Raw genomic sequence first — 23,140 nt, 5'->3', positions numbered from 1 at the left:
TTTTAATTTTCTCCCACATTATTTTTTCTGTATTAATTTAATGTAACACTTTTTCAGAGAGGTGCTGCCTTTTATTGGTGAGAGATTCCCTTTTGTTCTGCTTGTGCTGGACTTTAAATGATATCATCATAAAACAATGGCGGCCAAGCACCAGATCCAGCTTTCACAATTTGTTGACTGTTCGCCAAATCATGGGGCATAGTATGGTTTTTAATCCCACAAAAAAACTGTTTTATGTTCCCTGCCCATTCCTCCTCTTCTCCCCCCGCTTGTTTTCCTGGGTTGCAGCCATTTTGAATGCAGGCCATCTTCCCCTTTGGCCCAGAGAACTGGACTGGAAATATTTGAACCTCAAATCCATCTCCAATAGATTTTAATGTTGTATCATCAAAATTCAGTCTGTCTGTAAAAAGGCCAACATAAAAGGAAATTAACTGAACGTATCCCACCCTCAGTAAGTAAAATACAAAAAAAATGGAAAGCTGAGTGCAATGTAAGGAATAGTAACTGGGCTTTTTAAATTTAATTTAATTTTATTTATTTATTTACATCTCCCTGAGGCTGTCCTGGCAAATGTCTCTTTAATCTGCATTTCACTGGAGCACTTGCAGCTTGAAATGCTTTTGAGAGCCAGGCAGCTGAGCTGTGTTGTGTTGTACAGGAGCCTGTTGGCATGAATCTCTGGAACCAAGCCCTCCATCCAAGACATGGAAGAAGAGTTACTACATTTCTGTAGAGAAATCACCACAACAGATAGAGGGGTTTTTCCCTCCCCATTTGTTCCAACAGAACCTCTCTTCTTCCCCCACATGCTCCCTGGGCATCCAGGCACGAGGGCTTCCTCACCTAGCTCTGTCCCTGTTCTAGATGACGCTATTCAAGGTCCCTACTACTTCTGCACTCTCCCACCTCCTCCTTTTTGGTTCCTTTTCCCCTCTAGTGGGTGGCCACTGTCACTGCACTCGCACTAGAGCCAGCAGTCTCACTCGGTGACTAGTTCCACTCTGAAAACAGGCGAGTGTGATGTGTTCACAAGCACATCAGATATAACCTTTCAAAATCTCTTCAGAGCCTGAGGTGCTTGTTACCTGAGGTGTCTCCTTCCATGAGAATTCCATATTGGAACAGGCAAATCGTTCATGTGGTCCAGTGTCTTATCTCTGGGTCAGATACTGTGCTTTCCTCTGCAGTCATAGAAGTCCTTCACCCTGCCACTGCAGAAAGGGGTAGAGAAAGAAAGGATTTGAGAACCTTTAGAGAACACCGTGTGCTTCAATATGAGGGGCTTTTGAGTGGCTGGACAAGGGGAGGAAGGTAAGCAAAGCTGATATATCCATGACTATGCAATTTCACTGGCTTTCCTCCCTCACTGAAGGAGAGCACAGCTGCCACAGGAGTGACTGCACACTGCATTGAAGGTCAATGAGTGGCTTCACTGCTGTTCTGCATCCAATACGGGAGGTTTTCCTCCTCCACTATGGAGGTGCCCCCACTTGCAACCTTGCCATTTGGGCTGTGAGCCTGGAATCTAGGATTTGTCCTTCTGACAATGGTCAATGCTGCTTGTTTCAGAGGAAGGAGTAGCCCACCCTCTCTAACTGCTGTTCAATGGAAGCAGATTCCTTCCTGATCTTCAATTTGTGAGCAAGTTATGCTCTGAAGCATGAAGGTTGTAGCTAGGGCAATGACTCTTGCTATTTGTTTGCTTTCTTAGGTTGCAGTGGGGAGGGCTGCCTGCATGTGCATGCTTTTATCCATTGCATCATCTACCGTCCCTTTATCTACCTTGTCTGTAAGGAAGCTCATGCTATTAGGATGCAAAATATATAATTAAATGGTAGAATGCTAGGTGGGGCAAAGACAGCAGCATGCACCTTGGCCAGGAGGTCAGACTAGATGACCATAATGGTCCCTTGAGGCCTTATAATCTATGAATCTTTGCCTGATGCATGCAACACCCACAAAAGCAACTTCCAGAAGTGGCAAGTTACAGCATCCTGCCCTTAGGGTGTGTTCACTTAATGAGTATTCTGATGTCATGTTTGTCTTGTCTTTTTTACTGGTTGAGTGTGCTGTCATTCAGTATGGTATTGGGGGGAGCGTCTGTGAAAACCACACAGAACTAGCTATCTCTCAACTTGCTCTTGTACATGAATTAAGCTTCGTAACAGAGCTCCTACTGTTTCTCTTATTAGCCTCCAGTTTCTCGCAATGATGATTTTCTCAGGACTTAGCTAAAACTGGCCAGCTCACTTCACATGTGAATTGCAGCCCCAGCAGCTCTTCTTCCAAACCTGGAAACTCTGATTTCCTCCCTGACCCTCCCACTCGTCCCACGCACTTGACCTCCAACAGCATTCCTTTGCTGGTCTTACGACCTTACATGTAGTTTCTCTCTCCCTCTCCACCCAAGAATATGATTCTGGTTGCTGCTTATAGAACTCCTTGTCTCGCTTGGCTGCCCCCTTGGTTGGAAACTCACCCTAAACATTTCCACATGGCTTGTGCTCTTCATGCACAGCTAACTTTTTTTTTTCTTTAAACATTTTTTAAAAGAATAAAAATCCCCCAGCTTATTCTACCTTCTGCTGCTGGCAGTGACCTAGCCTTGTTACTGTTTGCGTTTCTTTTGTACCTTTCTGCTGCTGAAGTCTCTGTGGACCTTTAAATCTGTCAGCAGCCACTACCAGGCTCAGTATGCAATTTAGCTCACTGTTTTCACAAGTTTCCGAGCCCTGAAGGCTTTCCAAATGAGCCATTGTGGGGCTGAATTAAAGAGGTATTGTCCCTGCATTGGGTGAGCTTAGCATGGGTGCTGCATTTACAGTTCTATTAGCCTCACAATGTCATCTTGTTATAGGACTCCTGAACACTTTCTCCTTCAAATATATATATTACACACAAATCTGGCTGAAACATTGTTTGAAACTGTAAGACAGGAATGGATGGTCTTTGTACCACACACGTGCGCTCTCTTGCTCTTGTTCAAGCACACACCTCTGCCACTTGTCTTATATGATCAGCACAGCTGGACCAAACAAAGCAAAATATGTTGGTGTGCTCTTTGGAATATTATTCTTTATATCCCACCAGAACCTATGGACTTTAACTGAGATTGGACCCCCATTTTGCTAAGTGCTTAACGTACACAGTAAAAGACAGTCCCTGCCCTGAAGAGTTTGCCGTCTAAATAGCCTGGGAAAAGGGGAGTATTATCATCCCCTTGCAAAAGAGGAACTGAGGCACAGAGATCAAGTAGCATGCCCAGAGTCCCACTGGAAACCTCTGGTAGAACTAGGAATTGAATTTCTGAATCCAGTGTAGTTTACTAATGACAAGGTAATCCTTTCTCTCACAAAAATACTGTGCCAAACTTGCTGCTCTCATCAACAGATGAAGATATTTGCCCAGTTACACCAATGGTGAATTTGTCTCTTTGGAATATGTTGGTTTTTCCAAACATGAGGGGGTTCCTTTTGTCTTTTGGTGGGAACTGGATGGTGCAGGGGAGTGGTAATGGCAAATGGATCCTTTTGCTCTAGGTTGCTGGTTCAAAACCGGCCTAAAAATCACTGGTAGTTTGGCATAGCTGGCAGTCTCTGGGGTTGTTCTGTTGGGGGTTGGTGCAGGTCAGTCTTGAAGTGTATTAGCAAGGCTGAGCTGGTGCTGGGCAGGATCCAGGTTGGTATTTTGGGCCTGGAAGGAGGGGCATTGACTCTCTAGACTTCTCAGAGAAAGTTTAGTGTCTGCCTTATTTTAGCCAGAGCAATGAGGTTTTTTCACTTCAACACTTTCATGACGCATCACCTTATATCAGGACGTGTCACTTCTTATTAATCAAATACAGTGATTGCTCCCACCTAAGTGAGCACAGGTGTAATGATAATTCACAAAGGAAGTTAGACACTGTGGTTGCTCGTCACCTCCCTGGGTCTGTTCTGCTCTAACTGGGGGAACCTGTAGCAGAATATGTGAACTTAATCAGTGGTGAAGGGGATGCAGGCAATACAAGTCTTTACAGAGATCAGTTGTTACAGGGAGACACTAGGTCCTCTGCTTCTTTAATTGAGGGTGTGGGGCATGCTTGATGCATGTTCTTTCCACAGTATTGACAGGTATCAGTGCAACTGACTGTGTGTTTCATTTAACAATCCCAGGATGAACTGGATCTCACGGATAAGAACAGAGAGGCTATGTTTGCACTCCCGCCAGAGAAGAAGTGGCAGATTTACTGCAGCAAAAAGAAGGTACTATCTTTTGATTGATTTAAGTAGCTAAATAATAAAGAGTGTGTGTGTGTGTGTGTGTGTGTGTGTGTGTGTGTGGAGTTTACCCATCTAGATCTACACAGAATATGTGGTGGAGTGGTATAAAGGCTTTATTGACATGAGTTTGGGACAGCTTTCTTATGAGTAGTGAAAGCACAGGTGATTTATGAAGGGCATCCAGAACCAGTTAAAGCCTTTATGCCTTACCACACCATAATGAATTTTTGCATATGCAATGTATGTTACAGGAAAAAAAATGTTTTTGGAAGTGTTTTTATAGAATTTTAAAAATCTTTTATTACTTTAGTTACCATGAATCTAATCATAGAAGGCTCAGAGTGGAAAATACATTTTTAGGAACCTCTAAAGATATCGTTATATATATGTAATTATGTTGTTGCTGTAAAATTTGATATCTCAGGGCCCTCCAGACCAAGTAGAAGGTGGTGTATATCCCATTTGACAGAGAGAGATCAGTTCATGTGAGTTTCTAGGGGTAACTTCCTCATTCAAATAAACAGGAAGGTTTTGAAATTGCTGTCAAAGAGAGAGACTAGAACGATAAGGACTTATAGCTGATACCTACACCAATTCCCACAGGCCTCTGTCACTAGAAAAATAGGGGGTTGGGAGAGAGGGCTGGATTTTTTTTTTCACCTTTTGGGAAATCTTTGAGAGACCGACTTCCAGGAGTAGAGCACTGGATATTATTGTTGGTCCCCAAGAAGTAAAGAAGCATTTCCCTGATGATCTAGCACATGTTGGTGAAAGAGCAGCTTTGGTGTGTGTTACTACTTAAGCTTGTTTTAGTCACACCAGGAGATCTTAGGTTTTTGTCTTCTGGAGGCTGGTCCACAAGAGGATAACTTTCTGATTATATCTGAGAGTAGAGTGGCCTCAAACACTAGACTCATGTTTTTAGCACTGAAGAGTCCAAATTCAAAGTCTGCAGATGACCCAACTGACATAGACAGCTGCAGCGGCACAGCAGCCAGCAAACAGAGCTGTAAACAGGGGAGTTTCACTGGGAGTTCTGTTGGAGGAGCAGGTTTTTTGGGAAGGCTATGACTGATACAGAGGCAGCAGTGAAAGACACAATGAGGATGACCGGATGTGGAAGCTGCGGCATGTACATGATCCTGGAGGGGGGTACCTGGAAGAGTTTCGTCTGCATGAAGTGCCGCCTGATAGAGCTGATGGAAGAAAAGATCCGAGGACTGGAGATGCAGGAGGAAACTCAGGTCGAGTTTAGAAGGGAGTTCGAGCAGATGATGGAGCAAAGAAATGAGGCGGCTGAAGGGATAATCTCAGACTTGCAGATGGAAGCAGGACCAAAGAATTCTGAGGGGAGACTGCTGAGTGAGGAAAGTGGACGGTGGAAGCATGTAACTAAGAGAACCAGGCAGAGGAAAAGACAGGCCAGTGAAGGAGAAATAGAGCTCAAGAACAGGTTTGCAGAGTTGGAAAATGAAGAAGGGACACAGCAGGTGGTCACTGAAGGTGAGAGGGCAAGGAAAAAGAGAAGAGCAGCTAGCCCTACAGGAAGAGGGGAAGAGTCAATGGAGACAACACCAAATATGAGCCCCAGGAGAATCCAGGATGGGTTGGGGAGGATTGCAAGGGCGAACAGGAATCGAGAGGACTTGCAGCCAGTGGGAGCAGGGGATAGACCAGAGAATCATACTGTCACCAGGAAAAGGCAGGTCTACGTGATTGGGGACTCCTTACTGAGAAGAATAGACAGGCTTGTAACTAGAGCTGATCCGGAGAACAGAAGGGTGTGCTGTCTGCCGGGTGCTAAGATACGGGATGTGGACCTGAGGCTGAAAAGGATCTTAATGGGAGCGGGAAAGAATCCGTTGATTATCCTTCATGTGGGAACGAATGATACGGCTAGGTTCTCGCTGGAACGTATCAAGGGAGACTATGCCAGGCTGGGGAAGACGCTTAAGGAAATCGAGGCTCAGGTGATCTTCAATGGGATTCTGCCTGTTCCTAGAGAAGGGCAACAAAGGTGTGACAAGATTATGGTGATCAACAGATGGCTCAGGCAGTGGTGCTATAAGGCGGGCTTTGGGATGTACGGCCACTGGGAAGCATTCATGGACAGAGGATGGTTCTCTCGGGATGGACTTCACCTGAGCAGGGAGGGAAATAGACTTCTAGGATGGAGGCTTGCCCAACTGATTAAGAGAGCTTTAAACTAGGAATTTGGGGGAGATGGTTGGGAGGTGTCCAGGTGTAATCTCCACGCCGGAATTTAACACCGAGAGGGAAGAAAACAAAGTAAGAGAGGATACAGCCGTGGGTAGGAGAATGGACATAAGGAGGAAGGGTAGTGTAGATACCAGTCTAATAGGTGATACTGGTGGTGGAATGTCTGTGCCTAACCGGGTAAAGAATGTCAGTGAAGCCAAATGGCAAAAATTAAGCTGTCTGTACACTAATGCGAGGAGCCTAGGAAACAAAATGGAGGAACTAGAGCTACTGCTGCAGGAAGTGAAACCGGATATTATAGGGATAACAGAAACATGGTGGAATAGTAGTCATGACTGGAGTACAGGTATTGAAGGCTATGTGCTGTTTAGGAAAGACAGAAATAAAGGCAAAGGTGGTGGAGTAGCATTGTATGTCAATGATGAGGTTAACTGTAAAGAAATAAGAAGGGATGGAATGGATAAGACAGTCTGTCTGGGCAAAAATCACATTGGGAAAGAAAGCTACTAGAGCCTCCCCTGAGATAGTGCTTGGGGTGTGCTACAGACCGTCGGGATCTGATTTGGAGATGGATAGAGACCTCTTTAATGTTTTTAATGAAGTAAACACTAATGGGAATTGTGTGATCATGGGAGACTTTAACTTCCCAGATATAGACTGGAGGACAAGTGCTAGTAGTAGTAATAGGGCTCAGATTTTTCTGGATGTGATAGCTGATGGATTTCTTCATCAAGTAGTTGAAGAGCCAACAAGGGGGGATGCCATTTTAGATTTGGTTTTGGTGAGTAGTGAGGACCTCATAGAAGAAATGGTTGTAGGGGACAACCTTGGTTCGAGTGATCATGAGTTAATTCAGTTCAAACTAGATGGAAGGAAAAACAAAAATACATCTGGGACTAGGGTTTTTTATTTCAAAAGGGCTATCTTTAAAGAATTAAGGAAATTAGTTAGGCAAGTGGATTGGACTAAAGAACTTGTGGATCTAAAGGCAGAGGAGGCCTGGAATTACTTCAAGTCAAAGTTGCAGAAACTATCAGAAGCCTGCATCCCAAGAAAGGGGAAAAAAATCATAGGCAGGAGTTGTAGACCAAGCTGGATGAGTAAGCATCTCAGAGAGGTGATTAAGAAAAAGCAGAAAGCTTAACAAGGAGTGGAAGATGGGCGGGATTAGCAAGGAAAGCTACCTTATTGAGGTCAGAACATGTAGGGATGAAGTGAGAGAGGCTAAAAACCATGTAGAGTTGGACCTTGCAAAGGGAATTAAAACCAATAGTAAAAGGTTCTATAGCCATATAAATAAGAAGAAAACAAAGAAAGAAGAAGTGGGACCGCTAAACACTGAGGATGGAGTGGAGGTTAAAGATAATCTAGGCATGGCCCAATATCTAAATAAATACTTTGCCTCGGTCTTTAATAAGGCTAATGAGGAGCTTAGGGATAATGGAAGGATGACAACTGGGAATGAGGATATGAGGGTAGATATTACCACATCCGAGGTAGAAGCCAAACTCGAACAGCTTAATGGGACTAAATCGGAGGGCCCAGATAATCTTCATCCAAGAATATTAAAGGAACTGGCACATGAAATTGCAAGCCCATTAGCAAGAATTTTTAATGAATTGGTAAACTCAGGGGTTGTACCGTACGACTGGAGAATTGCTAACATAGTTCCTATTTTTAAGAAAGGAAAAAAAAATGATCCGAGTAACTATAGGCCTGTTAGTTTGACATCTGTAGTATGTAAGGTCTTGGAAAAATTTTTGAAGGAGAGGGTAGTTAAGGACATTGAGGTCAATGGTAATTGGGACAAAATACAACATGGTTTCACAAAAGGTAGATCGTGCCAAACCAACCTGATCTCCTTCTTTGAGAAAGTAACAGATTTTTTAGACAAAGGAAATGCAGTGGATCTAATTTACCTCGATTTCAGTAAGGCATTTGACACGGTTCCACATGGGGAATTATTAGTTAAATTGGAAAAGATGGGGATAAATATGAAAATTGAAAGGTGGATAAGGAACTGGTTAAAGGGGAGACTACAACGGGTCATACTGAAAGGTGAACTGTCAGGCTGGAAGGAGGTTACTAGTGGAGTTCCTCAGGGATCAGTTTTGGGACCAATTTTATTTAACCTTTTTATTACTGACCTTGGCACAAAAAGTGGGAATGTGCTAATAAAGTTTGCGGATGACACAAAGCTGGGAGGTATTGCTAACACAGAGAAGGACCGGGATATCATACAGGAAGATCTGGATGTCCTCGTAAACTGGAGTAATAGTAATAGAATGAAATTTAATAGTGAAAAGTGCAAGGTCATGCATTTAGGGATTAATAACAAGAATTTTAGTTATAAATTGGGGACGCATCAGTTGGAAGTAACAGAGGAGGAGAAGGACCTCGGAGTATTGGTTGATCACAGGATGACTATGAGCTGCCAATGTGATATGGCCGTAAAAAAAGCTAATGCAGTTTTAGGATGCATCAGGCGAGGTATTTCCAGCAAAGATAAGGAGGTGTTAGTACCGTTATACAAGGCACTGGTGAGACCTCATCTGGAATACTGTGTGCAGTTCTGGTCTCCCATGTTTAAGAAGGATGAATTCAAACTGGAACAGGTTCAGAGATGGGCTACTAGGATGATCCGAGGAATGGAAAACCTGTCTTATGAAAGGAGACTGAAAGAGCTTGGCTTGTTTAGCCTAACCAAAAGAAGGTTGAGGGGGGATATGATTGCTCTTTATAAATATATCAGAGGGATTAATATTAGGGAGGGAGAGGAATTATTTAAGCTTAGTAACAATGTGGACACAAGAACAAATGGATATAAACTGGACACTAGGAAGTTTAGACTTGAAATTAGATGAAGGTTTCTAACCATTAGAGGAGTGAAGTTCTGGAACAGCCTTCCAAGGGGAGTAGTGGGGACAAAAGACATATCTGGCTTTAAGACTAAGCTTGATAAATTTATGGAGGGGATGGTATGATGGGATAGCCTAATTTTGGCAATTAATTTGGCAATTGATCTTTGATTATCAGCGGGTAAGTATGCCCAGTGGTCTGTGATGGGATGTTAGATGGGTTGGGATCTGAGTTACTACAGAGAATTCTTTCCTGGGTGCTGGCTGGTGAGTCTTGCCCACATGCTCAGGGTTTAACTGATCGCCATATTTGGGATCGGGAAGGAATTTTCCTCCAGGGCAGATTGGCAGAGGCCCTGGAGGTTTTTCGCCTTCCTCTGCAGCATGGGGCACGGGTCACTTTCTGGAGGATTCTCTGCAGCTTGAGGTCTTCAAACCGCAATTTGGGGACTTTGATAACTCAGACATAGGCTAGGGGTTTGTTATAGAAGTGGATGGGTGGGATTCTGTGGCCTGCATTGTGCAGGAGATGAGACTAGATGATCATAATGGTCCCTTCTGACCTTAAAGTCTATGAGTCTGAGATCATATTTGCCCTGCTGCTGCCTGCAACTTATTTTTTTCTGTGAATACGTTGACGGCTTCAGTACCTGAGGTTGTCAATCTGGACTCTTTTCTTGGCACAAAAATTACAATGGAATTAAAAAAACAAAACAAAACAAAAAAAAACTCAAACCAAAAAAGATGTTTTGCATATGAGCAGCTCTCAGCTGAAACCTACCACCCAGGAAAAGTTGTTGATGATGGATAGTGTATTAGTATCTGAATGCTAGCAGTAATCCATGAAGTACCAAAGAACCTCTTCGGCTCTGAGAATTCCATACACCTATTCTGTTCGGTGGCTTGCATTATCCTTCCTGCTGGTGCATAGAGCTTGCATGTGGAGAGAAGGTGCAGGCTTCTGTGATTAATGTCTGCCTTACGTTTTTGCTGGCAGACTCATCTGGCTTTCTCAGCTCTAGTGGGAGAGGATCTATTTGTAGTCATCTTAGAGAACCACACATTCCATCTCCTGGACCAGCCAGCTTTGGCAGGAAGTTGCAGACTTTAATGTATTTAATATGTTGGTTGGATTCACTACATTACACTTTTTTTTTTTAAGGCAGTAGATTTGATATGAGAATTCTGAAGATCTCCGGAGTTAAAGGGGCCGCACACTGGAAAATCTTTATACTGCACGTACAGTGCAACGTCACTTATCCAAACTCTAGGTATCTGAAATGCCCTGTTAACTGAAACAAGGTCCTGATGCCACGTGACCTTTAATTACATTGTAAATACTCTCAATTATCTGATGTTGTTTGCTTTTCCCTCCGTGACCCTCCTGTCTCTCCCTAAGGACTGTCAGAATATCAGTGCTGATCTCTATCTTCCTCTCTCTGGCTGGCTGTATCTAATCTAATCTGACTATCCTACAATGACACAAGTTTGCCAGTAGGGAGAGAGAGAAGTTGAAAATTCTTGGTGGGAGGGACAATCTAATATTAGACATGAAGGGCTCAATTCTCTACTCTAAAACACCCTGTCAGGAACTCAGGATATGCCCTGCAAGGGAGGTCTCACACTGCAAGGTGCTGAGCGCTCTCCATTCCCATTAGTTTCATTTAAATCAAGGTGGAGTGTTTTAGGTATTGTGACAGCCTGACAGAGATGCTCTAAGAATTATTTTGGGGAAGTTCTATGGCCTATGTTATGCAGAAGGTCAGAGTAGATGATCACAGTGGCCCCTTCTGGCCTTGGAATCTTTGAATCAGGAGTTGAGGGCATTCAACGCCTTGCAGGAGGAGTGAGCGGTCAGTTCTGAGTAGGTTGTGTACTCTGAAATTTAAGTGTTAAGAAGTAAAAATTGAGGGGACTGTTCGCATACATTAATCCAAGATGCCATTTCCAGTCTAAGATGAATGGAAGGTCAAAGCTCCCAAATTTGCCTCAAAGACTGTGGGACCCACTGACTGTCTTACGTAAACAAATGCCCTTTACAAAAATGTGGCTCGTGCATCACTAGAGGCACTTTGTTAATTTGTCTTGACAATTGTAGTTTGTATTTAATTATTTATGGTGATGGTTGCTAAGGTGCTGGTGAAAGGTCATTGCGGTACACTCAGACCTCATTACAGCCTGTCTTTCACGTCATATCATTGTTGAGAAATGGGGAAAGGCAAACTTTAAAAAAAAAATAAAAAAAAAAAATAGGCCTGAGCCAAACTTCACCAACCCATGCACTGCAGGACTTGAAGACATTCAAATCTGGATCCAAATATTTTGGTTTTGGAGCCGGTCTCTTATTTCAGATAACTGCCGATTAGCAAATTTTTATAGTAACTAACCCCTCTGGCTATCATGGTCCTTTTGAAACTAGGACCTCTAGTAGTACTAAATGCTGATCCTCCACCCCTTGCAGAGGCGGCACCAGCGCACCAAGCGCCTGACTGCAGTGCTTGTGGCAACAAAAACATAGAGCTGCCCATGACCCCTTGAGCTAAAGGAGTAGAACCTCTACCTCATCGCTCTAGTCAACTCTTATACTCTGTTGTGGACCTACTACAGGAGGTAGACAAAGACCCACTCGACCCTGGCATGAAACATTTGCATCTTTCTCATGCCTTTGTATCCACTCCTTCAGAACGTTATGTGGTTATCGATACAGAGCTGATGCTAACGCACAGGACTGTTTTCCTTTGTATTGAAATGAATCATGATTCAGTCTCCCTTGAAGCTCTTCTGACCCAAATACCAAACTCTTGCCTTAGGTCCGCATGCGCTCTCTCTCTCTCTCCTGTGAACATCCACTGGGGTCAAAGGGGGATGTATGTATTGACTGATTGCATTTTATGATACCCTCAACTCATTCATATAGCATATGCTGCCTTTGTTCACTGTGTGCATCTCATCTGCACATCAGTGGAAGTCAGGACTGCTGTAAGACTATTGACCCAATTCTGTAATCCCTACACATATAAAACGCACACCCCTGCTGAATTTCCTGGGAATTACTTGTTCGCAGGAACTACAGATCAGGCTCTGTACAGTGCAATCAGATTATATTTTAAGCAGTAAACTTTCTGGTACCACCAATGCTTAGAAAAATGTTAGCATTAATTTTTTTCAGGTTTTAGAACATTTTATTTGCATATTAAAAAAATTGTTCATTCCAATAATTAAAATCATTTTGAATAAAAAAGGGCACTCGATTAACTGCATTTTACAGTTTGCAGGACTGTGGTACAGCTTTGCATTTATTTGTGTGTTGTTGCTTCACCAGAAGAGCCATGTGCACGTGTTTGGTTGAAAAAGTTATTAATTTTAAAAAGTCATTGGTTAAATTATTTGACTGTTACTTGGCCAGCTCTTATTAGGATTCTATAAGGGCCAGACGGTGTGAACTGCTGAGAAACTTCAACTCATACTGATTTAGAACATTCTGCACCTCACACAATCAGGTTTTAATGTGCCAGTAATATCCTAGTGCCTTCTGCACAGTCTCAGTAACACAAGGCTCTTAGACTTCTTATTGCTAGATACACAAGTGAGGTTATTTTCCTTTCATGGCCCTTGCTGCCTCCAGAGAGTAATTTGTAAACCTTCAACTAACCAAATTTCAGCGGAAGGTGAGTATATTTTGGGCACTTGAGTGGATTTTTTTTTCTTTTCCTTTTTTGCTATGAACTAGAATAAAAAGCAAATCTGTTTCTCAAAGCAACAGATATGTTAAATTCTCCTTGGCTGGCTGACTAGTTGGGGCTGTTTCCTTGTTTGTTTGACTTTTTTGTGATAAAGGCGGGTTCTTGGCTGAAGCAAAAGTGTCAGGAAGAAGACTTATCCTGGAGTAACTCCTGTGACTTCAAGAGACTCGTTTGTGATTTATACCAGAGCAGGTGAGGAGTGAGGAGAGAATCAGGGCTTGAGTGTTGAAGGATTAGCCAGTCCAGTCTAGCTCTGCCAAAGGAGGCACTCATGTCTGAGGGAGCCTGCAGCACTTTTAATCCTCCAAGTGGTGACACTTCCCATATTGATACCTAATCCTCTAGAGATGGAGAGGCCATTCTTCAGTGACAAAGGGATGACTGAGAAGCCACCTGAAAAAGCTGCCAAGGAGGCATTCTGTGAAACCATGCTGTGCCTGCCAAAAACATAGCGCTTGAGAGAGAGCAGAATTTGCTCATGACTGCACTGTTCATGGATCATTTATTCCTGCCATCAGTCCATTACTGATTCAGTGAGGGTGACTTTTTTTTTTAACCTTACTGCTATCCTTCATGTATATGAAATGATGTAGTCTAGTAGAGTCAGCCTGAGACTAGGAGAAAGGAGCCTATTGATTCTAAACTTGGTCCTGCCATTGATTTACTGCATAGAACTGATCAAGTCACTTCATGTCCCTATGTCTCAGTTTCCCCATCTGTAAAGTGGAGAGAATGATGCCCACCTAACCTCACTGGTGAGGGCTGAAAGTTATTCATTGTACAGTTCTCTTCTGTAAATTGCTGTATAAGGGCTAAGCACCACTAATTCTTAGTTGTGTATATATAAACGTAGAATGTTCTGAGAGAAACTTCACCTATAGTACAACTAGTCAATATCATGGAAACGTCCTGTTTTCCCCTCTACAATATGCACACCTTGCCCAAAGACTATAGAGGTATTTTGTAGCAGAGTCCGCAGATATTCTCAAATCTCAGTATTGCTGCTCAGCCTGTCTGGTGTAAAAGTCCATCATCCTGGGGTGTTAATTTGGGGAAGGGATCCTGCAATGAGCTGTGTGCTCTTTGCTGACTGTTAGGAATGAAAGGCACTTAGTGCCTCACAGGGTCAGACCTTTAGTTTTAAACAGTATTTGCTGCTGGCTTTTTATAGCCTTTCAGTGCAGTGTCGCAAAGAGTCCCAGTCTGTACCCATGCCGTCCGTCTAACGTTAATGAAGAGAATGTCTAAATGTTTAAAAAGAGTTTCTTTTACCACTCGAGCTTTGCCCTTGTGGTTTGTGTTGTCAGCAGAAATCCTCCATAAAAATGCAGCATGATATTGTGCAGCTGGATGTAGAGCTAGAGGCTTCTGTCCTCCGCCCCCACATCCAGGCCCAGATCCATCCTTAGTCTCAGCTCTAGTCGGAGTCCCAAATCCAGCTCCAACTCCAATCCAAACTGCAATTGCTGCTCTAAACCAAGCCCCAGCCTACATACATAGAGTATTTTGTCCTGGGCCATGCATGTGTCATTTTATTTTATTTTCTGGTGTCTGCTGATGAAATTGGAGCTGTATTTGCAGCTTTTGACATATGTAGGTAAGAGTGGAGAAAAATGACGTTAATGAAATCTGTCCTCCTTAGCCCTTAGGTGAAACCTGGTGAACTGATGGAGGATCCAGCAAGCTGTGTTTGCACCCTGATTGGCTGATGCTGAGAAACCAGATAGAATATTACTTGTATTCATTTCTCAGTTTAAAAGTGAGCTGAAAGGCTATTTCTTCTCAGGCTCTGAGGTCTTGTCTCCCTGTTTCTCTTGCTACAGCTGATCTCATCGCTGATGTTTAAGGCAGAACAGGGAGCTTTGTGTGTTAGCTACACCATTGTTTGCAGCAAGGGAAAGTGTTCATTTCCTTTAGATCCCTCCCTCAAACATCTCTCTTCCATGAGGACACTGAAAGGAAACTCTCTATAGAAGCAGAGAGAGAGAAACTGGGCCTTCATCTGGTCTCATGTAGGGACACTACACGCCAGATGAAGGTCTCACCGTTGTCTTGTCTGAATGTGGGTTTTTGCTTTTGTTTTTCTTTGTCTAATTCGGATTATGAATCCCTTGGGTCAGGAGCCAGGGCTTCCTTTATGTTTGTACAGTGCCAAGCACATGGTCAGTGCATAATCAGTCATGACAGCTTTCAGTTACATTGTTTTCAACTCTCTTTTGGAGACTTTATTTGAAAGTCTGTTCATAGAATCTACTTAGGATCTGAAACATTTTTTTATCGTGGATTTATATTTGTAAGGGGTATTTAATCTCCCCTCTAAGGGTATGTCTACACTGCAGTGTAAACCTAGGGTTTGAACTCAGGCTGTAGCCTAACTCCCCTTCTGTCTACACAGATTACACTAACCCAGAATCCCAGGACCCCATGGGGGTGGAGGGTCAAAGACAGAGGCAAGCCAGGACCCAAGGTTCAAGCCCTATTGCTTTGCAGTGTAAATGCAGCACCACTGGACTTGTACTAAGGGAGTCCGCCAAAAGTATCCCACAATTCCATGGGTCGCCATGTCAAGGTGGTGGACCTCACGTTGTCTCACACTGCGTCATGAACAAAGGGCTAGAGTGGCCACATTTTGGGAGGGCACTAGGAAATCTGAGATATGAGTGGCTTGACTCAGGCCTCATAATGCAGTGTAGATGCTGAAGCCCCAGGTTGGGAACTCTGGTTCAACAATTCCTACACTGGGGTTACAGATTGGTGTAGATGCTCAAGCATCTAATGAACCCAGAGTCGGCTAACTCAAGTTCTACTAACCCTGGATTTATACTGAGGTGTAGACATACCCTAATGCCCTTCTTTAACTTTCTTCTTCAGCACTCAGTATCTGGTGCAATTCTAAGGAGTATCTGATATGGTACAATACTTGAGAAGCACTTTATTAGGAACCCCAGTTAAGCAGAGCTTGATGGAAGTGCAATCGCTTTCTCTTAATTATGAATATTGTGCCTTTTAAGGAGATGGAGCTACCTTTCTCCAGCTAGTGGGACGATCTAAATACAGAGTAGACCTGCTGCTAAGGCAAGAGCTACTGGTAGTTGGTTGATCGTGCCCCAACTGAGAGTCAGGGGAGCTGGTTGAGTGTGTGCAAGTGTAACACACTGGCTAAGTGTATATGATGTCTTGTATCCAACGTGTGGAGCAGCCACTGACAAGACGAGCCTCTTACATGTGTCTGGTCAAGTTAGTTATTGCTTTAGCGGAAGTAGTTTGGGCTTATGTTTTGGTGCCAAAGGTGCCAGGTTGTCTCCCCACTGACTCTTCCTAAATTTGTTACAGAGGCTTAATGCTTCAGTCTTGTAAGTTTTTAAATAGGAATGTCACATGGGGCCATAGGCCAGACTAGGGGAGAAACTGCTTGTAGGCAGGACCCCAGAAGCCCCACCTAGAATTCTGGCAAGAGTGTGTGTGTGTGTGTGTGTCTTGCATTCACCCTAGCTGGGATTCATCCATCATCTCCTGAACCATTACAAGGAGATCTTCTCCTTAAAACAGACTGCAACTTCTAGTTCCCCTTAATTCTCCTCCAAGTGCCTGGCATCTGCAGTCACTCTCAGCCAGAATGGTGCATTGCTTATACAGTTTAGGAGACTGACTGAAAACCAAGTCTGAAATGCAGAATTTCACAAAATAGGGTTCTCTGAAAGTAGTCTTGCATTTCAGTTACTGTTGTTCAGAGAAATCTCAAGGTACTGGCAAGTCACCAAAGGGAAGCTGTTGCCCTTTGGAAACAGCTGCATTCTTTAGCTGGAAGTTTTCAGAATGCCAACATCCTTAGAGTTAACTTGCTATTTTCCTTCCAGTATCTGCTGCTTTTCCCCTAAACAGAATGATTTAATACTCCAGTTAGCTGAGATGATTTGTTAGCCCAGTACTGTTCCAGAGCCACACCAGTCTCTCTAATCTAGATATCACGACATGGCCTCCAGAGAGTTACGTGATGTAACTGAAAGTGGAATATAAATCAGTGAGTTCAGCTATACAGGTCTATGACAAGCACAGAACATGGATAGTATGGCTGTCCATCGTATCGGAGGATGATGTCACAGCACCTCATGTGTTCTTTTGTTGCTATATAAAAGACCGCATGTGCAGCACTAATTCATCTGTTCATTGGAATGAAATGTACAAGTAAGAATCGGTGCTCCATAACTTCTCCAGCTCTTGCATCTAGAATGTTGAAGATTTTCAAGAAGAAAAGCAAAGAGGTCACAATTACTATATGATGGGTGACATTCCAGGGCCACTTCAAACAGAAATAACGATTTTAATAGTGGCATAAGTTAATGTACAACATTTGCTGTGTATTGCAGGTGTCAGAATTTCTGCAATATGGTTAGGCCCAATAAAAAATCAACACAAATCAATATCTGTTTCCTCTCTTCTTCAGCTTTTGGGATAGCATTCTCAGAGCAGTAAAAGGATTTGTCCCAGTTTCAACTTGGTGAGCCTAGTGTACAAAATGTTAAGGTGCAGGAATAACTTTTGGAGTTCACATAACACATTCACCATGTCATTCCATTATGGCTCAGTGTAGTGGTGCTTGGGCCTCATGCACTTCTCTCACTGGTGTAACTTTATTGACTTCAGCCAGGTATACTCTTGATTTAGATCCGTGAAAGTGAGAAGAATCAGACCATTGTGTCAGCAAATTGTTAGATTCCCATAACAATCTCCTGATGTGAAAATTTGCCCTCCTGGGCAAATGGTTAAAGATGTTTACTTGAAGAGTTCGCTACAGGAGACTTAGTGTTGTGTCACACTCTTCTACACCATTCGCTGGGAGATCTTGAATGCACCAATTGTATTGTTTTGTTGGCTCAACGTGGGGAATTGCTGCAGCTGATGGCTGAACTGGTTGGGCAAGAAGAGAGACACATTGGTCTGGTTATTAACCTGGATAAACTAAGTCACTGACATTACCATCAAGCAGCCTCCAGCTCCAGCTTCCAACCAGTATCCAGATAGGACACTGATCAGGTGGTAACTATCAAATACTTGGGAAATGTCAAAGACCGAGCTGGAGAAGGCTTGAAAGATGTAGAAGCTTGTATAGCAGCAGCTACTACCATGTTCAGGGGTCTTTAGTAGCCTCTGTGGGAATGTTGTGACATCAAACTTGTGATGAAGCTGTGGATCTATAGAACTACAGGTATATCAACTCTGTTGTTGGACAGTGACACGTGAGTGCTGAGGAAGGCTAAAGAGTGGCAGATTGACATTTTTGATTGATAGTCTTCATCAGCTACTCCGTGTTATGTGGGAGGACAGGATCAGAAATGAGGATATTTGTTGTTGAACCTAGCAAACGTCTGTCAGCACTGATGTGATTTTTTGGGGGCTTTCTTGGTATGGACATATCATTAGGATGAAAGACCAATGAATTACAAAGCATGTTTACCAAGGAATGCTGCAATACAGCTGACAATGAAGTGGTCATCAAAAGCTTCAGTGGTGTGATAGGATCATCAGTGATGGATGTAAACTGAATATCCAGCCAGACCACCCAGGACCTAGCTACAGACTGATTTGAGAGGCACATACTTTGCCATGATGATGAAGACTCTTCTTCAGCTGATCCTTTCTGAGTCTCCCTTTCAACAGTTTATAGATTAGCTGGTGGGGAAGGGGATGGGGAAGAACAGATTGAATTTGCTCTCATCATTCAGCTGAAATGCCAACATTCCAATGGAGAAAATCTGCTCTTAAAAGAACTCCTAAAATGCCAATCCCATTCTAGGGGACATCAGAAACAATCAGAGCGGGGTTTTTTTTTCTTTTCTTTTTCTGCGCTTTGGCTCACAGTTTTCATGGTGCAGTACTGGCACTTGGAGGCTCATTTATTTATCTTGAGCGCATAGGTTATTTGGGTCAGGTCCTCAGTTATACATTTATTTTTTAAATCCAAAGATGTTGTTTTTCCACGAGAGAGAGATTTTTAGTTTCCCTTTTTGTTTTAAGCCCAGCCATTGCCAATCCAAAAGTTTGGCAGCCCTGCCGAAATAGTTTTTCTAGCTCTTCAGGGCAGTTTTCTGAAGGCATAGGCCCAAATCATGACAATGACCATTATAACAATTTTGGGTGCCTGACTTTGAGATACCTTGTGCCTGATTTTTCAGCTGTATCAAGGGCCTGCAGGCCCCAGTGCCATCAGCTGGAGTTGCAAGTGATTTAGCACTTCTGAAAATCATGGTCAAAGTGTTCTAAGTTTGAGCGGTGAAAATCAGAGGTTGCTTTTGAAAATGGCATTTGTGGACTCTCACCCTGTGCTCCTGATTTGGCTTGCATTGAAACAATGGGAGTTTGGCCTTTGACTTCAATGGGAGGCAGGTTTGGGCACTTTAATTGTCAAGTGATCACAACTAAAAAGCCAGTATTTATCTAGTAATTACTCCATTGGATATGTCGCTTTAGTATTTTTCTGTTTGTAAAAGGCAATAACTGTGGGATATCAGAAACTGTGGTGTGGGAACTGTGTGTAGATGCTGATTGTGTGTGTAAGTGGCAGCTATGATGTTAGGTCATCTAGTAGTCTATCCACTTCCAAAACAGGATCAATCCCTACAATTCATGTGTTGCTCAGTTTTGTCCTGTTGATGGTATGTAGTAATAATTATAAAATATCTATCTCGCCCTTCAGATAGTCTCAAATATATGAGCAAGAACAAAGAATAAAAAACAAATTAAAATGTTCACCTAGAATGCTGGAAAACCATTTAGTACAGAACAGAGCTCCCACTATTTATTACCTGTGTTCTGAACTCTGCCGAATGCTCATTAATCTTCCAAGGACAGCAAGTACTTAAAGCGAAAGTCATTCAGTCCATATACTCATAGATTTTAATATCAGAAGGGACCATTATGATCTAGTCTGACCTCTTGCATAACTAATGCCCTACCAAATTCATGGCAATGGAAAAACATGTCATGGACCATGAAATCTGGTCTCCCACCAAGAAATCTGGTCTTTTGTGTGATTTTTTTTTTAACCCCCACACTATACAGATTTCATGAGGGAGACCAGCGTTTCTCAAACTGGAGGTCCTGACCCAAAAGTGAGTTGCAGGGGGATCACAAGGTAATTTTAGGAGGGTTGTGGTATTGCCACCCTTCTGCGCTGGCTTCAGAGCTGGGCAGCCAGAGAGCGGCGGGGCTGTTGGCAGGCTCCCAGCTCTGAAGGCAGTGCCCGGCCAGCAGCAGTGCAGAAGTAAGGGTGGCAATACCTTACCATGCCATCCTTACTTCTGCGCTGCTGCTGGTGGTGGCTCTGCCTTCAGAGCTGAGCTCCCAGACAGTAGCCGCTGCTCTCCAGCTGCCCAGCTCTGAAGGCAGCACTGACGCCAGCAGCAGTGCAGAAGTAAGGGTAGCAGTACTGCAACCCCCCTACAATAACCTTGCGACTCCCCCCCACCCCAACTCCTTTTTGGGTCAGGACTCTTACAATTTCTACACTTAAATTTCAGATTTAAATAGATGAAATCATGAAATTTATGATTTTTAAAATCCTATGACCATGAAATTGACCAAAATGGGCCATGAATTTGGTAGGGCCCTATGCATAACACAGGCTTCCCTGTATTAATTTCTGCTTCAAGTCCATTAGCTGTACTTGAACTAGTGCATACATTTTAAAAAAATCCAATTATGATTTAAAATAAGAAGCTGTGGATTCTGAAACAAGCAAATTAAATAATGTTTTCAGAAGCTACTGCCTGTAAGAAAAAGAAACCAAACTGGAGTCTTTCTCAGCTTCCTGCTTTTGGAAGGTTCTCTTGTGATTTTTTTTATTATTATTTTTATTAAGCTTATAGATACTAGCATATAGAAGCCCAAACCAAAATGGAGGGCCCCATTGTGTTGGGCGCTGAGCTCTTGTATAGTAAAAGAAAGCTCTTGTCCCAAAGAGTGAACAAACTAAATGGGCGAGACACATGCTGGCTGGGAGAAAGCAAGTATTATGGTTCACAGAAGGGGAACAGATGCAGAGAGGAATTAAGTAACTTCCCCAAGATCAGACAAGAAGTCTGTGGTAGAACCGGGAATTGAAACCAGATCCTCATGAGTACCAGTTTAGTGCCTTAACCTCAAGCCCATCTTTCATACTGCAAAAGCTCTGACTACAGTCTAGTCAGCATTTCATTTGATACGTGGTGGCACCCATGAAAGGGAGACAGAATGGACCAGTCCATCATCACCATCAAAACTCCATCAACTCTCCTTGTGACCAGATGGCCTAGAGTGGGACCAGGGGAGAACCATGTTGAAGAGGGGGATGGAAAGTCTTTGTAAAGCAGCATTTTTGTGAGAGGCAAGATAGCTAAGAGGGGCCTGTCAGAACATTTCATTAGCCAGTTCTGTGCATATGTATTCCCGCAGGGAACAGTTTGTGTTGCCTTTTGAGAAGTGAAGTCTGATTTCCATCACCAGCTCAGCAGGCAGAGTAATTGCCATGGATCTTGGAGGGATTTTTTTTTTCTTTTAGTTGAGGGGAATTTTTTTTTTTAGTTTGGAAAAGAAAATAAGAGGTTGTTCACTAGAAATAAACAAATCAGCACAGAAAGAGAAACTTCAAGTGCAAGCATGTGGCAGCTGGGAGGTTCAGTTACACTGGCTTTGGCTTTGCTCTGAGCTGCCGAAAGAATGCCAAGAAAGAGGAGAAAGAATTGAAAAAGGAAATTCTCTCTCAGCCAAAATGACATAAATACCAACTGTTTAGGCACACAGTTGAAAAGGCCGCTGCTGAAAGGAACAAGATGAGTTGCAGGCAGTCCACTCGAGGAGCAAATTCCTGACCTGTAGGCACACCGCTTTTGGCCCAAGACTCTGTCAGTTGTCACAAGCTGAGTAGGGTCAATACTGGAGCTGAGACTCGCAAGCAACAGCTAGATGTTGCAGGGACTGGCAGTGGTGTTGAGAATTGGGAAGGTGTAGGTGGGCGTGGGTGGGTGAGGTGCTGCTATCCCCACAGAAGGTTTGTCTGGGGTGGTGGCAATATCCGCCACCTGGCAGAGAAAACTCTCTGCTAGGCAGGGGCAGCTCTAGACATTTCACCGCCCCAAGCAGGGCGGCACGCCACGGGGGGCACTCTGCCGGTCGCCAGGAGGGCAGCAGGCGGCTCCGGGGGTCCGCTGGTCCCACAGCTTTGGTGGACCACCGGAGCTGCGGGAGCAGCGGACCCTCCACAGGCACGCCTGCGGGAGGTCCACCGGAGCTGCCTACCGCCCTCCCGGCGACCGGCAGAGCGCCCCCCGTGGCATGCCGCCCCAAGCACGCGCTTGGCATGCTGGGGCCTGGAGCTGCCGCTGCTGCTAGGATGGCAGGCAGGGAGGCTGCTACCCTTGGTCTCCAGGCTGGCTGGGGCCTCCCAGCTCCTCAGCCCACTGCTCCCTGGTTTTGGGTGGGCTGGGATTTGGTCCAGGAGGAGGGAAAACTCAATCCCCCATGCCCCTGCTATCATGGAAGAGGACTCCTGACACCCGCCAAGACTCTGTGCGTGGAATCAGCATAAATTGACTCATGGAAGGGGCTACAAAGTATCAATTTATATTGCCCTTCCCCCATAATAAATTGATTGATTGAATATGAGGGGAGGGGGGAATTGAGCTGCTTAACATTTTTTTTATTGGGTTTAGGGGGGAAATGGGCAGCATTCATAGTCTTATTTGGAGGCAGGTGGCTGCCCGCCATGAATTCATTTATGTGGTGGTATTCAATTCAGTGGCGACAGAGTTCAGCCAGTAGGAAACTGAGGCTGTTGGGCCACAGTAGTTGAGGGAATCTAATCAACAGGAGAATGTAGAAAGGGCCATGTAGAAAGGGACCTGGCTCACAGTGGGGGCATGGATTGAGTTACGGGTGTAACTGTGTGAGTAAGCTTTCCCTTTAGGTTTGGAAGAATTGGGTACATTTCTCAAGTCTCAGCTCCAGATATTTATTTGATCCAGAGCCGCCCAGAGGATTCAGGGGGCCTGGGGTCCTCGGCAGCGGGGCCCCAGCTTCG

At 43.8% G+C, this 23,140-nt stretch overlaps 1 protein-coding gene across 7 annotated transcripts in view; it reads left to right on the top strand.

The window, feature by feature from the left end:
- DAAM2 (dishevelled associated activator of morphogenesis 2) overlaps positions 1–23,140 on the top strand; it is a 258,023-nt gene that overhangs the window by 128,751 nt on the left and 106,132 nt on the right. For all 7 annotated transcript variants that reach the window (XM_039529310.1, XM_039529309.1, XM_039529311.1 and 4 more), the window contains one exon: positions 4,158–4,247. In XM_039529310.1, the coding sequence (XP_039385244.1) occupies positions 4,158–4,247 (90 nt within the window). The remainder of the gene's footprint in view (positions 1–4,157; positions 4,248–23,140) is intronic.

Source organism: Mauremys reevesii, linkage group 3 (genome assembly GCF_016161935.1).
Source record: "Mauremys reevesii isolate NIE-2019 linkage group 3, ASM1616193v1, whole genome shotgun sequence".
NCBI lineage: Eukaryota > Metazoa > Chordata > Testudines > Geoemydidae > Mauremys > Mauremys reevesii.
Note: the sequence above shows the minus strand (reverse complement) of the source record. Positions and strands in the feature narration are given on the sequence as shown.